Source organism: Hippocampus guttulatus, chromosome 20 (assembly GCF_054856545.1).
Source record: "Hippocampus guttulatus isolate MCC_2025c chromosome 20, RoL_Hgut_1.0, whole genome shotgun sequence".
NCBI classification, from domain to species: Eukaryota; Metazoa; Chordata; class Actinopteri; order Syngnathiformes; family Syngnathidae; genus Hippocampus; species Hippocampus guttulatus.
In genome coordinates, this window is record NC_141280.1 from 6168077 (window position 1) to 6182565 (window position 14489).

Sequence of the window (14489 nt, forward strand, 5' to 3'; positions counted from 1 at the left end):
TAAAAAGAACATTTTCGAAAAATAACTCTTAAAACTGACTAAAAACTAACTGAAAATCAATTTTAATTTATTTATTATTATTGTGATTATATATATATATATATATATATATATATATATATTTATTTATTTATTTATTTACGACTTTTGAAAGTTAGCGTGTCCCGTGAACGTCAACATGTCCAAGGTTTCAAAAAAAAAAGCTGATTTCCACACTTGATAAAGTATCTCTATGGTTTCATGGATAAACCATTGGACATCCCCACCAACTAGCACTATTATGCAACCGTCCAGAGCCCCTTGGAGGCAATGTTCGTAGCCATTATTCTGGCCAACAACCACCTCATTCCCCATATGTCAAATTCAATGCTTCGCAAGCCATGAGAACGACATTGTTTGTTTGTTGTGGACAAAAAAAGTTGGCCTTCCGCCCCGTCAAATTACAAAGTAGGCTGGTGTTGTTGGACAAACACGGCTATGACGCCGGGGTCGGACCGCACTCCCCATCCATGGGAATGACGGACCGCATTAATGCAAATATAGCGGCCTTGCGCAATTGAGCGTCGCAGCGAAGCCGACAACACAACCGGCCGATCTGATAGGTTACGCAATTAATTGGGCCCCGACTATTATTTTGATGTCAAGGGGAGGTCGGCGTCAAACGGAGGGTTTGAAGCTACGCCGGCGCAAAGACAAAAGCTTGCGGATACAAGGCTTCTTTTGTAAAGGAAACCGAATGTCCTCCTGAGCCTGGGGGCTCACCGGGGTGGATTGACGCCCAATGAATGGGTCTCTCGCAAGGCGTACTGCTACCTGGTGTTCGGCTACTAAGGCAGCGGCCTCCACACATTGCAATTTTGAAACAGTTCGGAACGTGGTCCACACAGACACACACACACACACACACACCCGCACCACACGTTGCTGTGTAAGCAGCAGAGGTAAAAGGTCATGCCGCATAGGCGGCTAAGACTGTGCATGTTGAGCAGAAATCCCTAATCTAGTACGGAGACATACAGAATGTACACGGTCACTTATTAAGCGCGACTTACCCAGTTTGCATAACTCAACACATCAAGCGGTGAGACCTCCGTTAAGATGTCCTCAAATAAGCTCAAACAACAACACGACTTTTGTTCAAGTGTTTTTTTTTTGTTGTTTTTTTTTCTAACCAGCCAACACTTGAGCCAGGTCACCAGCGAACACACACACACAGATACACACATGGCTTGAGGTGACTTTTGTGTGCCTGACTTAAACGGCCCTTTTTTTTTTTCTTTCTTTTTTTTAGTGCTCGATGTCTGTTGTCGTCTCTGTCTCCGTTGATTTTTGTCATCATCTGGTGAAGAGGTCGATTCTCTTTGTCTCCTCTGTGGTTGTTCGATCTATGTCCTCTTGGTTGGTCTTCAAGTCATTTGTCTCGCCGCTCACTCAACTCTGATGCCAAACATCGCCGTGGTCATCAATCCTGTCCTATGCTCGTTTTCACTTCAAAAAAAAAAAAGTGTGGTTGCACTTGCCTGCAGTGCATGCGAAATACTTAATGAGCATGAGCTCAGTTGGTACTCAGTATGCGTGCGAATGCTCTATTGGGGGTTCCTATGGAGGCTATCAAAAGGCAATCTGTAAATTGCATGGACAGCTGCCCTTGCCGCTCTGTCCGTTGCTCATTAACCCTTTCAGGGACAGCGGCTAGTATAGTGGACAGCCTATCATGTTATCAGGTTACAGGTTATCATTATTGGTGCATGAAAGGGTTAATGTCCTTCTGGCCTCGGCATCCGCTGTTCTTTCTGAATCCTTGCTTGCTGCTGACCTATTGTATCTCAAGGGCATCTGATGATGACTTGACCTTGTGTTATTAGTACGAACAATGGTGCACAGTCTCTCAAGGTTCCCTTCTTCGGTAGTCTCCAAATTCATTCTTGAGCTCAATCGTCTGCTATCGTCTTGGCTTCCCACGCAAAGACTGGTTGTAACAGCTCTGGTCTGTCTTGAATAATTCTGCATTCAGGCCTGATATTCAATCTTGCGAGATCTATCGTTTCAACATTTCCTCGAGACCAATTCCTATGTGGGCGGGGTTTGGCGCCGCCTTGTGGCATGTTGGAGCACTACAGAACGAGCACAAATTGGGGGAAGTGTATTCTGAAACGAAACCGCGTAATAGGCGGGGCATTCCCGCTTCAGGTGATCTTTGTCTGCAAAATATCATCTTTAATACCACTTTTTGTACATTGATACCCGCGTCATCGCGCCTTTTCCAACATAACATCCTTCGCTGACTAATATTCTCCCGTCTGCTCGCTCATCTTACATCCATTTCCCCCCTGCCGATTGAGGCTTCCGCTGGGGCCCAGGGCCGCCTGAGCTGCTGCAAATGTTTTACCCAGCAGCACACGTCACCGCCGTGAGAGCGCAGACGTCCCAAAATAGCCCAGACAGCAATCGGCGCGAAAAAGGGGGGCCCCGAGTGTTATGAGCGTTATGAAAGGACGGACGGTGCGCAGACGCGATCCGGACAGGGCAGAAAGACTGACGCGGTGAACCTGTTCACATGCTTGCTCGGCGCGGTCATTATCAGCGCGTTTTATCTTTTTTTTTTTTTATTTCTCCACAGCTGGTGCTCTCCGTGTTGCTTTAATGTCAAGACGTGATGTCAGCGTGCTGCTGTGAATGGTAATGATCTCATGGAGCCACTGAACCCATAAAAATGCCACCAGTGGAGTTTTTATGACATAATAAGCATCGTTTTTTTTTTTGTATTTGTGGAATATTTTTAGTTTAGCTATATGACAAAGTGCATTTATATATACAGTCTACTTCAATTTAAATCAAGTGAAAGGGCATGATGTAAGATCGTAGAAACTGTGGAAAGAACGCGCTCCATTTTCAGCCCCTTCTTGGGTCGCCCGGAGCGCCAATTGCCAATCCATCTTCGATACTGCACAGGGAACTTATTTACGAAACAGAACTTCCCCCTCCATTGCGCTATTTATACGTCAGACCACCCCCGCAGTCAGCAAAGCTGCCAACCTAGAGAAATTGACTTCCAGAACAATTTGTCCGAATCATTTAGATTTTGTCAAGAACATTTCCGCGGAACAGTTATTGCAGTATATGATGGAATGGGATTTTATAAAAATGGAATACTGTTCAGTTGCACAGAATAATCATGACTCGATAACCATAATCGTTCATAAATTCTGGCTTTTAGCTCTTTTTCTTTCTTAAAAATTTACACGGTCTCCAGAGTAAGTTGTATGCCACCATCTAGCGGTCAAGAATAGACCTGCAGCACGCCCAGAATACGGAAGATGAGTTTTAGAACAACACCGGGGTTATTCATCCATCCATCCATCCATCCATCCATATTCCGAACCGCTTGATCCTCACTAGGGTCGCGGGGGGTGCTGGAGCCTATCCCAGCCATCTCCGGGCAGTAGGCGGGGGACACCCTGAATCAGTTGCCAGCCAATCGCAGGGCACACAGAGACAAACAACCATCCACGCCCACACTCACACCTAGGGACAATTTAGAGCGTCCAATCAGCCTGACATGCATGTTTTTGGAATGTGGGAGGAAACCGGAGCACCCGGAGAAAACCCACGCAGGCCCGGGGAGAACATGCAAACTCCACACAGGGAGGCCGGAGCTGGAATCGAACCCGGTACCTCTGCACTGTGAAGCCGACGTGCTAACCACTGGATACCGGGCCGCCCTGGGGTTATTCACTACACCCCAAAAATAAAAATAAAACATTTCAGCAAAATGGCGAGATTACACTTTCTTGTATTTGCATAATTCTCAATAGACGCCTCTTTCAAATAGACTTCTGGTCCCATCGACAGCTGAGTGTGTAAACTAAGGAAGTACAATGGAATCCACTGCCGTTTTTTTTTTGGCATGATTATTTCCCCGTTGTTGCCCCCGGGCCAAATGACACGCAGGCTTTGAATCAAAAGCAGCTAACAAAAGGCGACATTGAGATATTTTTTTTTTCCATTGCTTCACAGTAACAAGTCAGATTCGTGGAATTTTAGCAAGGTTCTTAACTTACTCGGTAATGGGCGTTAAAGTCGGCGTAATTGTTGCGTGAGATCATCAGAAACCGATAAACACGTTTTGAGAAGCTGCGGCGAAGCTTGTTTTATGTGCATGTGCGTTGAAAAACATGAGACGCCTTTTGTAAATTACCGTTAAAAGTATTTGAGGGTTATTTTTTCTTGAAGGTTGTCTCACAATGTCCACTTATGCAATGTATTCAAACGTGGGTTTGTTCTGGTGGGTCTTTGTTTACGGCCTCACAAGTATAAACATCTGAGGCAGTCGTGCATGCAAACGCAAAATATATATTTAATCATAAACATTGCATGGATGACACCTTAAAAATGTAATTACTTTGACCGTCAAATCTGCTTGAGCCACAATGACAAAAAAAACCCGCAAGCGATTCTACAGCCCTCCACAAGGGGACGCGATTTCCCTAAAGAAACTCCAATGAACGTGTTGTGCGCTTGACTTTCGTTTGGCGCTTCTTCCAAGTGTCCCTTTTCACGAATGGGGTTACCCCCAAAGTCAACAGGATGCCTGCTGTCATTCCAAGCCCACCCGAGGGGTGTCGGCGCTGTCCGGTTTAGCCTGCAGAAGGCCAGTTAAGAGCTCGTAGGTGACAAATACCACCAGGTTGACGGGGAAAGCGCGTAGGCAGTTGATGCCCAGACTCCGGAAAAAGACGCCCGCTCCCTCGGTGCGCGTGGTCTCCGCGATGCAGTGGATCAACCCCCTGTATCGCCGCGTCTCCCGTGAGCCGTCCACCTGCAGGCGGGCCTTAATCACGTCCATCGGCGTGCTCATGGACCACGCCACCGTTCCCGCAAAGCCCCCGGCCAACATCACTGCGCTCCAGGCTAGAAGACAAGACAAACGTTATTGCGGTCAAGCTAGCGCTTGGTGATACAACCTAGTTTTTATGGAAAAAAATCTGTCATCGAGTGTCGCCCTTTACCTGGCTTCTCCGTTCTGTTCTCGCTCAGCAATTCGCAAACGGTGTTGTAGGTCAGAAAGTACATGCCGAACCCAGGGCCGTCCCTCAGCGCCAGTGGCAGGGCTCCCCGGTACAGCCCCCGCAGACCTTCCGCCTTGAGGATGCTCAGCAGACAGTGGACCGGTCCGCGGTACTTGGGTTTGCTCCCTTGCCGCATCGACTCTGTCTGACACTGGAGGCGCACTTTGACCATGTCACCGGGCGCTACAAACAACACCTTGGCAAGAAAAGCGAAGCACGTGTGTCACTTTAGAATATTATTATTATTATTATCCATTCGTCCATTTTCTGTAGCCTGTGTGACGCAAATGATGGCACAGATGCGGAACGCGTAATCGAAAATGGAAGGATGGACTAAGATGAAACAGTCAACAGTGACGAGTATGTAGCTTCCAAGCTAATAAGCTATGCTAAAGTCTTGTGCGGTGTTGCATCTGATGGCGATTTGTTTGTTTGTTTTTTGGGTACCTGCGTTATTCCGCCAACCAGTCCTGAAAGGAAGATCTCCGGCTTGGTACTGGGGACGTGGACAGTCCCTCGCGCCTGCTTCAGACACTGCAGACAGTTTCGGTAGATCCCGAACGCCACCGACGACGTGATGGAGATGGTCGTCATCGGCAGCGCCATGCCTTTGAAGAAGCCGTGCACCTGATGTCGTCATGGAAAATATTGTACATAGGTATGTTTATTTTGTTTATATATATTTTTAAGTCTTTTTATCCCTTTCATGCACCCTGTAACTTGATAACATGATAAGCTGTCCGATGGCGTAACCGCCCTCCCTGAAAGGGTTAAAGTAAGTTTGATCTCTCTTTTGCAGATTTTTCACTTGTTGCGAATTGGTCTGGAACGTGACAATGTGGCCCCACTGCAAGAGGACCAACAGTAATTTCCTCCATCTGCACGGAAATCGTAAGGCCTCTTCCTTGTCATGTCTTATCCCTCTACAAGCATTAATAGAAATGCTCATGTAGAATTTGCGTAAACCTGCAAAATATCTGATGCCGCTAGGTCACCTCTTTTTTTTTTTTTTTTTTTTGACAGCGCCCCGTTTTCGCCAATTAAAAGAAAAAGCAAATGGGGGGGGGCGCTCCTATAAGGCAAGCACAGTATGGATTTAGGGGATAAAAAAAAACCCGGGGGGCAACATTCCTGCTCTAAGGCAGAAGACACCACCACATTCCATCTGCAGGTGTGCCATAATAGAGGAAGGGCTGGGGCGGGGGGTTCAACAGAATTGTAATGGAAACCAATGTAAAAAAAAACAAACAACATGATTTAAATCAAACCCCAAGACAAAACATGAATTAAATCAAGCGCAATAAAAATAATCAGCTCAAACTTATAATTCAGAGTCATCTTATCCATTTTAATCAAAACTGTTCGACGCCATTGCAACACCCACTCTCGTCGAAAATACTGTCAGATTAATGCTCGGATTGTGTTCCAAATGAAGAGGCCATGCACATATATTCTCACCCCTTCTTTGAAAAACGTGGTGGCGATACATTGCCATATTCCCGAAAACTGTCTTTGGGTTTGGATCCGGACCTGGAGAATGGAAGTAGATGAGTGCTGAGTTTTTACATGGAGTTTCCAATCATATTTGCAAATTAAAAAAAATAAAAATTGAAACCGGGCACCTTCACGGTGTCCAGAGGGTATCCCACAGCCACGCCACAGGCCCCTGCGCAAAGAAAGGAAAGCAAGTACACACACACACACACACACACACACACACACACACACACACACACACACACCTCGTAACCTAACAATTGTCTTATAACATTGCTTATTTTCTAAGCAATTGGATTTATTCTCATAACATTATGACTTTCTTGTAACCCAGATTCACTCTTCTAACTTGGCAACTTTTAGTCTCTCAACCTTACTGCTTTCGTTACGGAACATAGCAACTTTATTCTTGGAATTTAGTGATGTTTTTCTTGTAGCGTCACTTCATTCTCATTACTTAACAACTTTTAACAACTTCATAACTGCAAAACCGCTGCTGGGATTTGCTTGCAAGTGAATCCTTTTAAGGATTTAAGCAAGCTCAAGAAATAGGAGAATGTTGTCAAATGTATACTTTTTTGTGGTCAATGATAAAAATTAAGATTCAAAATCTGATTAAAGATTGATGTACAACTAATGATTTATGCCGTGATATAATAATTACATATTTTTTAAAAACTCACTCACGTTTTGTCAACATTGGATTAAAGTACACTACGTGAAGAATTACAGTTACTCTCGTGAATGTGAAGGGCACCTCAGTGGCTAGCTACGCCCCTGAAGAAAATACTACGGAAGCCGTACGGTTCAGTTTACAACTTGGTTTATAACCGGTTTGTTCCCTCTGAAGAATGAGAGAATACACGTAGCGAGAGTGAGTGGCTATCCGTTGTTCATTACCTACATGTTCATTGATATCTACTTTTAGCCCGTACGATGTCGGTATTAGATCAAACAGACAAATACCATCAAAAAATGTAGTAGCCGCAATGTTGCTTTCAGCCGTTACCTGCCAACGAGCCGGAGACGAAATCGGCGACGTGCATCCTAATAGCATGTAAATAGAACGACGCGTGAAATTATGTCGGAGCATATGGCCATTCTCCTTGTCACCGGCGCTGCTGTTGCCTCGCACTGCATTCGCTGACTTCCTTGCACGCGTAACTGTTATGTAACGTCCTCGGGATGAAGTGCGGGAGGAGAGTCGTTCGTGACAAATAGATAATTTAAAGCGAGAGAGGCTGTCAGTGGCGGTGAGCCAAACGTCATCACAATTTCCGGCTTTGAGCGCACGTCAAAGAAATTGCTAGTCATTTAAAGTGTTTTCTCGAGACGTTTCACATATGTAAATCCCCACGTGACATCATTTAAGACCACTCCCCTTCCCCCGGGTTGGTCGATGGCAGGCGTAAAGGGTGTACACAACAAAATGAAAGCGTTATTACCATTCGCTGATTGGTCAACCACACCGGTCTGTTATTTCCGGTTACGTTCTGGAAACTGCATCCTATTAAAAAAAAAAAGTTGACAGATGATTTTGTGGAGTATTATAACACACAGCGACTGCCACGTGTATTTTTTCGGAATCTAGATAAACGTTCCTCGTGCCGTGACGCTGTTGAGAGCCATGAGCCATTTCCCGGCATTAGCCAATCGCAGGCGAGAACAGCCGATACGCTCAGGTGTTGACTTCATTCGAGCCCTTTTAATGGTCAGGAACCCACCAAACCCCGCCCTGACGTAATTCAAACCTTTGGAGCCCCTCCCAACACTCCCCGCGTTAGCCAATCATGGGACATAAACATTGGTACAAGCCGGTGTTGGCTCCGTTCCCGACCTCGGATTGGTCAAAAAGCTGCCAAACCCCTCCCCCGTGAGTTGACTTCCTATGACGCCCACTGTACTCCAAGGCAACTTCTGTGAAGCAAGCACACAAAGCTGTCAAGCGCGCTTCCGTGAGGACGAAAAGGTCACGCGGTGCTTGTATTAGCATAAAGATTTACAAATTAGTAGCCAAACGTGACACGCAAGCCAACAGGGAGGGAAGGAAGAGTCTCGCCAAGTGCTCGCTTAAGCGTCGCTTCAATTAGTTAATCAAACAGATTACAGCCGCCACTACGCGCCTGGGCGTCAAGGAAATCGATTGAGTGGGTGTGGAAAAGAAGCGAGATTAACGTGTTTTGCGTAGAGTGGGGAATCATTCAAACGCAGCCAGGTGACTCGGTGTTGAGCGGTGATGGACTTTGTGGCTGGCTGCGTCGGCGGTAAGTGCGCGCCCCCCCATCCCTTCCCGTTTGATAAAGTGATGCAACTCTGCGTTCTGATTACGACTAAATGCAAATTCAAAGTAGATCCGCGGGCACGATGGAGCGCATCGAGATCGCTCTTGAGCCGTCACTCCAGAGTCTGCACAGTGGAGCTCCGTGCAGGTTTTTAGATTAAAATTCACGAGAGCAACGCCGATCTTAGTTTCATGCACTTCTGGGTGGTTTGTGGATGGTCATGGGACACTGAAGGTCCGTGAAATGTCTGCTGGAATGGAACATCACTGGTGTTTGGCAAGACGCTCATTTGAACAATTCAATCAGTCTCGATTTAAATTAAGCAGCCGCGCCTACATTTTGATTGGCAAAAAATAGGGTCAAGAGATGTATGAGAATGTATTTTGCGAAAATCAAGGCTGATCACAAGGGAGAGGTGATTTTATTCCCCAACAAATATGGGGGGGGGGGTAGCAATTTAATGTAAATTCAGAATTTTACAAGAAAAAAGTTGTTTGGATCTAATGTAATTTTAGGTTGTAATTTTAGGTTGCTTGTTATGAGAATAAAAATCCTCATTTTACAAAATAGATTTGCAATATCAAGGGCAAATGACTAATACTGTAGAAAGAGAAAAAAATCTATCGTGTAAACATTGCAATTCTTTTCAGCTAAAGAGAAAAAAAATCTCTCGTGTAAACATTGCAATTTTTTTTCAACTATACAATTTTTTTTCCTCATAACTCCGCCACTTCATATCGTATCATTCAGACTTGGCTGGTGCCTTTGTCGTTCTTTGTGACATCACTTTAAACTCATAACTTTGCAACTTTATTCTTGTACTGTAACTTCGATTTAATCTAATGTCGCAATATTGTCGTAACCTTGGTTTTCCTACATTTCCTCTTCTTACTTAACAATGTTTTTTTTTCTTTTAACATCACTTCCTTATCTCACAATTTTAAAAATTATTTGGGGGGGGGGTGGATTTGTGTCTTTACTTTTGACTAGAGATTGTCATTGCAATCATGAGCTGTTGGGCCACCATTACGCGGCAAACAAGGAGAACGAATGACGTTTCGTGAAGGTTAAGCCCTCCTTAAGCCCGTGTTGTTCCGCTTGAGGTGCGACCAAAATGAGCAGTTGAGCTTGTCAGCCACCGGCGGGTGTGTGAAGTTTCCACACACATGACACGGATGATAGGAAGGGGTATGCACACACCCCTATGCTGACCAATGGCAGGCTTTGCCGACAGTACACTGCTGGGGCACGTGCTTGCCAACATTCTCATGTAACTTTGTTGCGGTGGGCCAAAAACAACATCAGCTATAAATTTTGCCTTTTTTGTTTGTTTGTTTGTTTTAAACGGTGAATGTTCAACCAAATGATCATACTGAATTGCTAGCTTAATGCTAACATTGAATATGAAACGCCATAGGCTGGCTACAAGAAACTAGCATAGGTGTCATGGTAGTTCTAAAACTTCAAACTGCTACTTAAACACGCAGGGAGCCTCTGTCGTGTAATGTATTTTTAAAACACGTTTTTTTTGTTGTTGTTTTTTTGGGTGACCTTTCTTGTGTCCGTGACGCACACGCTAGTAGTGGTTGATTGAGATCAATGGCCGGCGTGATTTGAGTCAACACACACACACACACGTTTGTGTTCTTTTCCTGGCGCTCTCTTTACAAACGGGTCATGTGGTCAAGCGGGTGCTTACGTGGGGATGAGCTTTCAGACGTTTGTTTACAACTGAGGACGGCAACCCTTCGTCTCTTTCGAGTGTAAAATTTTAAGATTGGTGTCCATCCTAATCCCTTTCAGGGACAGCGGTTACTACAGTGGACAGGTTATCTTTATTGGTGTATGAAATGAATTATTCATGATCATACTCGTGGCGATAAAAAAAAAGAAAAAAGTTGTATTTGGTTTAGGAAGAAGTATTTTTTCTGTAGTCTTAATAATATGAGTTATTTTTAAAACCCATTAAAAAGTGTTGGAAGGAAAAAGTTATTGGTAGGATTTTTTTTAAAGAAAAAACATTTAAGTGATTTTTTTCTTAGGGGAAAAAAAAGTAAAAATATGTTTACTCATTGAGGACAAAAAAAAAAAAACTTTTGAAAAATAGTCCAAATGTGACCTGAAGTGAACCCAGCATACTTTGTATCCGACATTTGCCAATTCTCAGATTTCTGAGGGGAATCTGTTTTCAATTGTTGGCAGGAAAAACCTCTCTTTTGTTTTCAGGCCTCGCTTTGCGACATACCAGCCGCGCTCGGTGTCGAGTCAACAAGATTGATGGTGTGTATCGCGCTGGAACAAATTCACATATTTTGAATGCCTCGTTTGTGGTTTGTCCTCAGGTGCTGCTGGAGTTTTAGTTGGTCACCCATTTGACACAGTGAAGGTAGGAAAGAACACTTTAACACTGATTTACATATCTGGGGTGGGAGTGGGGGGGGGTGTTTGTACTCTTCGGTTGATGAAAAAAATAAATCCACAAAGGTCACTGAAATAGGTTAAATTGTGGTTCAACAGAATCTTTAAAAGGAAAAAAATGGTGGCTTGTACAGCCGCGAAATATTGAGACACTTTTGATATTTTTGAGATTTTATTGTACCCTGCAACAGATTGAAGCCACTTGCCTGTGCCTGAATAAGCAAAGAAGCCCCAGAACATACGCAAGCGTCCTCCGAGCTTCACGGTAGGGACAGTGTTCATTTTCGGTCCATTTGTAATTGTTTTGACTTTTTATTTAGCTTCAAGTGATTTCAGTGACCATTGTTGGGGTTTTCTTTCGTGAACAGAAGTGTACAAATAAGTGTAGTGCGTGCACGCAGCCAAATGGCCTGACATGCCACCTCACTGACGCAGGAAATGGCGGGTGTGGCAACAAAACGCGGTTGTGTGTTTCTCCCCCCCCCCCCCCCCCCCAGGTCAGACTGCAGGTCCAGAATGCTAGTAAGCCTCTGTACCGCGGCACCTTTCACTGCTTCCAATCAATCATACGCCAGGAGTCGGTACGTATTGACAACACTCCCTTACTCTTGGACGTGAAATACCGCAAAAGTCGTATTGAAACGCTTCCTCCGTGCCTCCTTCCAGATGTTTGGTTTGTACAAAGGCATCGGCTCCCCCATGATGGGCCTGACCTTCATCAACGCCATCGTGTTCGGCGTGCAGGGCAACGCCATGCGCATGCTGGGCCGGGACACGCCCACCAACCAGTTCTTGGCGGGGGCGGCGGCGGGCGCCATACAGTGCGTCATCTGCTGCCCGATGGAGCTGGCAAAGACGCGCATGCAGATGCAGGGCTCGGGTGAGAAGAAGTCATCCCGGAAGATGTACAAGAACTCGGCGGACTGCCTGTTGCGCATCTATCGCCGCGAGGGCCTGCGGGGCATCAACAGGGGCATGGTGACCACCTTTGTCCGCGAGACGCCGGGTTTCGGGATCTACTTCCTGGCGTACGACGTGCTGACGAGGCAGCTGGGCTGCGAGCCCGACGACCGCTACCTGATCCCCAAGCTGCTGTTCGCAGGCGGTTTGGCGGGCATGGCCTCGTGGCTCTCCACCTACCCGGTGGACGTGATCAAGTCGCGGCTGCAGGCGGACGGCGTGGGCGGCGTCAACCGGTACGGCGGCATCGCCGACTGCGTGCGGCAGAGCGTGCGCAAGGAGGGCTACGTGGTGTTCACGCGGGGGCTCACCTCCACGCTGCTCCGCGCTTTCCCCGTCAACGCCGCTACCTTCGCCACCGTCGCGCTGGTGCTCATGTATGCGCGGGGGCCCGAGCAGGGCGCCGGCGACTGCGAGGCGGCGCCCCAGCCCGCTGGGCGTCACCCTCAAGGTCAGGCTCAAGCCCAGACTTCCGGCCTGTGAGTACGCTTCTCCATTCCGTCTACTGATGACACTTTACAGCCCCAGCGAGGCGAAGTCCCGACCGCTTAACTCATTCACTCCCAAAGACGTTTTTAAACGTCTTTTCAGACTTGGTCTAGAATTGGCTGGTACTGAATGAGTTAATCACGACGATTGCCGGCTACTTTTTTAACTTCCTCGAGCCCAACCTTTTTTCGCTTCGCAGTTGTTCAAACTTGTCAAGCAGCAACCACTTGCACTTGCTGAGATATGCACTTGTTTGTGTGTATTTACATGAGGCGTGGATGAAGGAAAATAAAATCGGGAGAATAGTTAAATATCCTCCCCCAGAAAATGTCATTGAGATAAGTCATTTTCCTCCTCCGAAATACTCTTGAATTGTCATAATATTGCACCTTATTTTCTTGATGCAACTGTATTTTCAATACTTTTTTTTTTTGCTCCCCAGAATATTACATTTTATCCTTGTAAATGTATTGAAATTATTCTGGCATCATCGATTTTTTTTTTCATGAGTTAAATTTGCGTCGCACCTATTTGCGTCGATACAATCACAAAAATCGATATTGATTTGATTGACACCCGGGACCAAAAGCGCTTTAGAAATGCACAACAAAGATATGAGGTGGCGGAATGTGGAGGGAACATTAACCAAAAGAGGGAGGGAATATTTATAACTGGCGTGTTTATAAAATTTTTTGATGGGGGGCGGGGGAATGGGGGGGTTTGTGCGTACAAGGTTTTTACTTCTGAGGAATGTATTGTATTTCCGATCCAGAACTGGACAGTGCTGTACTATAATGACACCTATTTATGTTTTGGAAAGTGTGCAAAATAATATTCTCTCCCGTGATGCTTTTACAATCCGAAATGCTGGATTTGTCGCTAGGAAGAAACAAAATAAGTCAAGCTATGCAATCAGCTGGTCATCAATTAAAAAAAAAATTTTTTTTTTTTGCTGGTGAACCCTCTCTGAAGCACAAAGAATAACTTTTTTTTTCTCTGATACACTTGAAAAAGTACAAAGGAGTATTAGGGCCATGCAGAAAAGAGGTTGAATATGATAATTTAGGAGGGGGGAAAAAATACGTATTTTCTGGGATTCGTAGATGCATATTGAAGGAAAATGGTTCATATTTTGGGATTTTAAAAATTCATTTCACATTTTTAGTCTTTCAAGGAAAAAAATGATTTTGAGAACGCTGTTGTGTAGTTTTATTACGTTAAAATTGTAGCAGATTAAAATGAATGAAAACTTCATTTTAATGGGAACTTTTTGCCCAAAAAAATGCAACAAAATGCCTCAACAACTTTTTTTTTAAATCCTTTCAGTGTAGCTCTATTACTCCTTGGTTTGCAAAGCGGTTGAATAAGAACTTGATCTCGTAGTAGCCACGCGACTGTTTTGGTAGCTTGAGAGTATCTGCTTTATTTTGCCTTACTTTTTACACAAACTGACATCATGTGACGGAAGAATTGTTTTGGAGATGGTTTCTATTGTACAAAGAATATGTATATGCAACGTATAGACTTTTTTTTTCTCTGTCTCGTGAGGTGACAAGTGTGCAATTTGAATATTTTATTTGTCACGTGGTTGACTGTGAGAGTTCAACGTGAAAGATGTAGACATAATGGTTGCATTTTGTTGTGGCAATAATCATCTGCACAGTGAGGTCAATAAATTGTTCTTTTTAATACACTAATTCCATATCTAAAATGAGAAACTTCCCTCCCGATTTTATTTTCTTTGTTTGATGTGCGTGTCTACCAAATCTACTTA

At 44.9% G+C, this 14489-nt stretch overlaps 2 protein-coding genes across 6 annotated transcripts; one reads left to right on the top strand and one right to left on the bottom strand.

Annotated features, from left to right (window-relative positions):
- Window positions 1-4333: 4333 nt before the first annotated feature.
- On the bottom strand, window positions 4334-7897 carry LOC147187744 (solute carrier family 25 member 47-A-like). 2 transcript variants are annotated; one of them, XM_086099865.1, is made up of 6 exons: window positions 7576-7896; window positions 6692-6735; window positions 6528-6599; window positions 5517-5696; window positions 5010-5265; window positions 4334-4911 (listed from the first exon to the last, which is right to left on the bottom strand). In XM_086099865.1, the coding sequence occupies exons 1-6, from the start codon at window positions 7610-7612 to the stop codon at window positions 4598-4600; spliced, it is 903 nt and encodes a 300-aa protein (XP_085955991.1). In that variant the 5' UTR covers window positions 7613-7896; the 3' UTR covers window positions 4334-4597. The 2 variants fall into 2 exon arrangements, with proteins under 2 accessions (XP_085955991.1, XP_085955992.1); XM_086099866.1 differs by lacking the exon at window positions 6692-6735 and having other exon boundaries at window positions 7576-7897.
- Window positions 5599-14412, top strand: LOC147187745 (mitochondrial basic amino acids transporter-like). 4 transcript variants are annotated; one of them, XM_086099860.1, is made up of 5 exons: window positions 5599-5727; window positions 5869-5960; window positions 11191-11234; window positions 11764-11847; window positions 11933-14412. In XM_086099860.1, the coding sequence occupies exons 1-5, from the start codon at window positions 5708-5710 to the stop codon at window positions 12707-12709; spliced, it is 1017 nt and encodes a 338-aa protein (XP_085955986.1). In that variant the 5' UTR covers window positions 5599-5707; the 3' UTR covers window positions 12710-14412. The 4 variants fall into 4 exon arrangements, with proteins under 4 accessions (XP_085955986.1, XP_085955989.1, XP_085955987.1 ...); XM_086099863.1 differs by lacking the exon at window positions 5599-5727 and adding an exon at window positions 11458-11531 and having other exon boundaries at window positions 5912-5960; XM_086099862.1 differs by lacking the exons at window positions 5599-5727; window positions 5869-5960 and adding exons at window positions 8788-8830; window positions 11458-11531.
- Window positions 14413-14489: the final 77 nt, after the last annotated feature.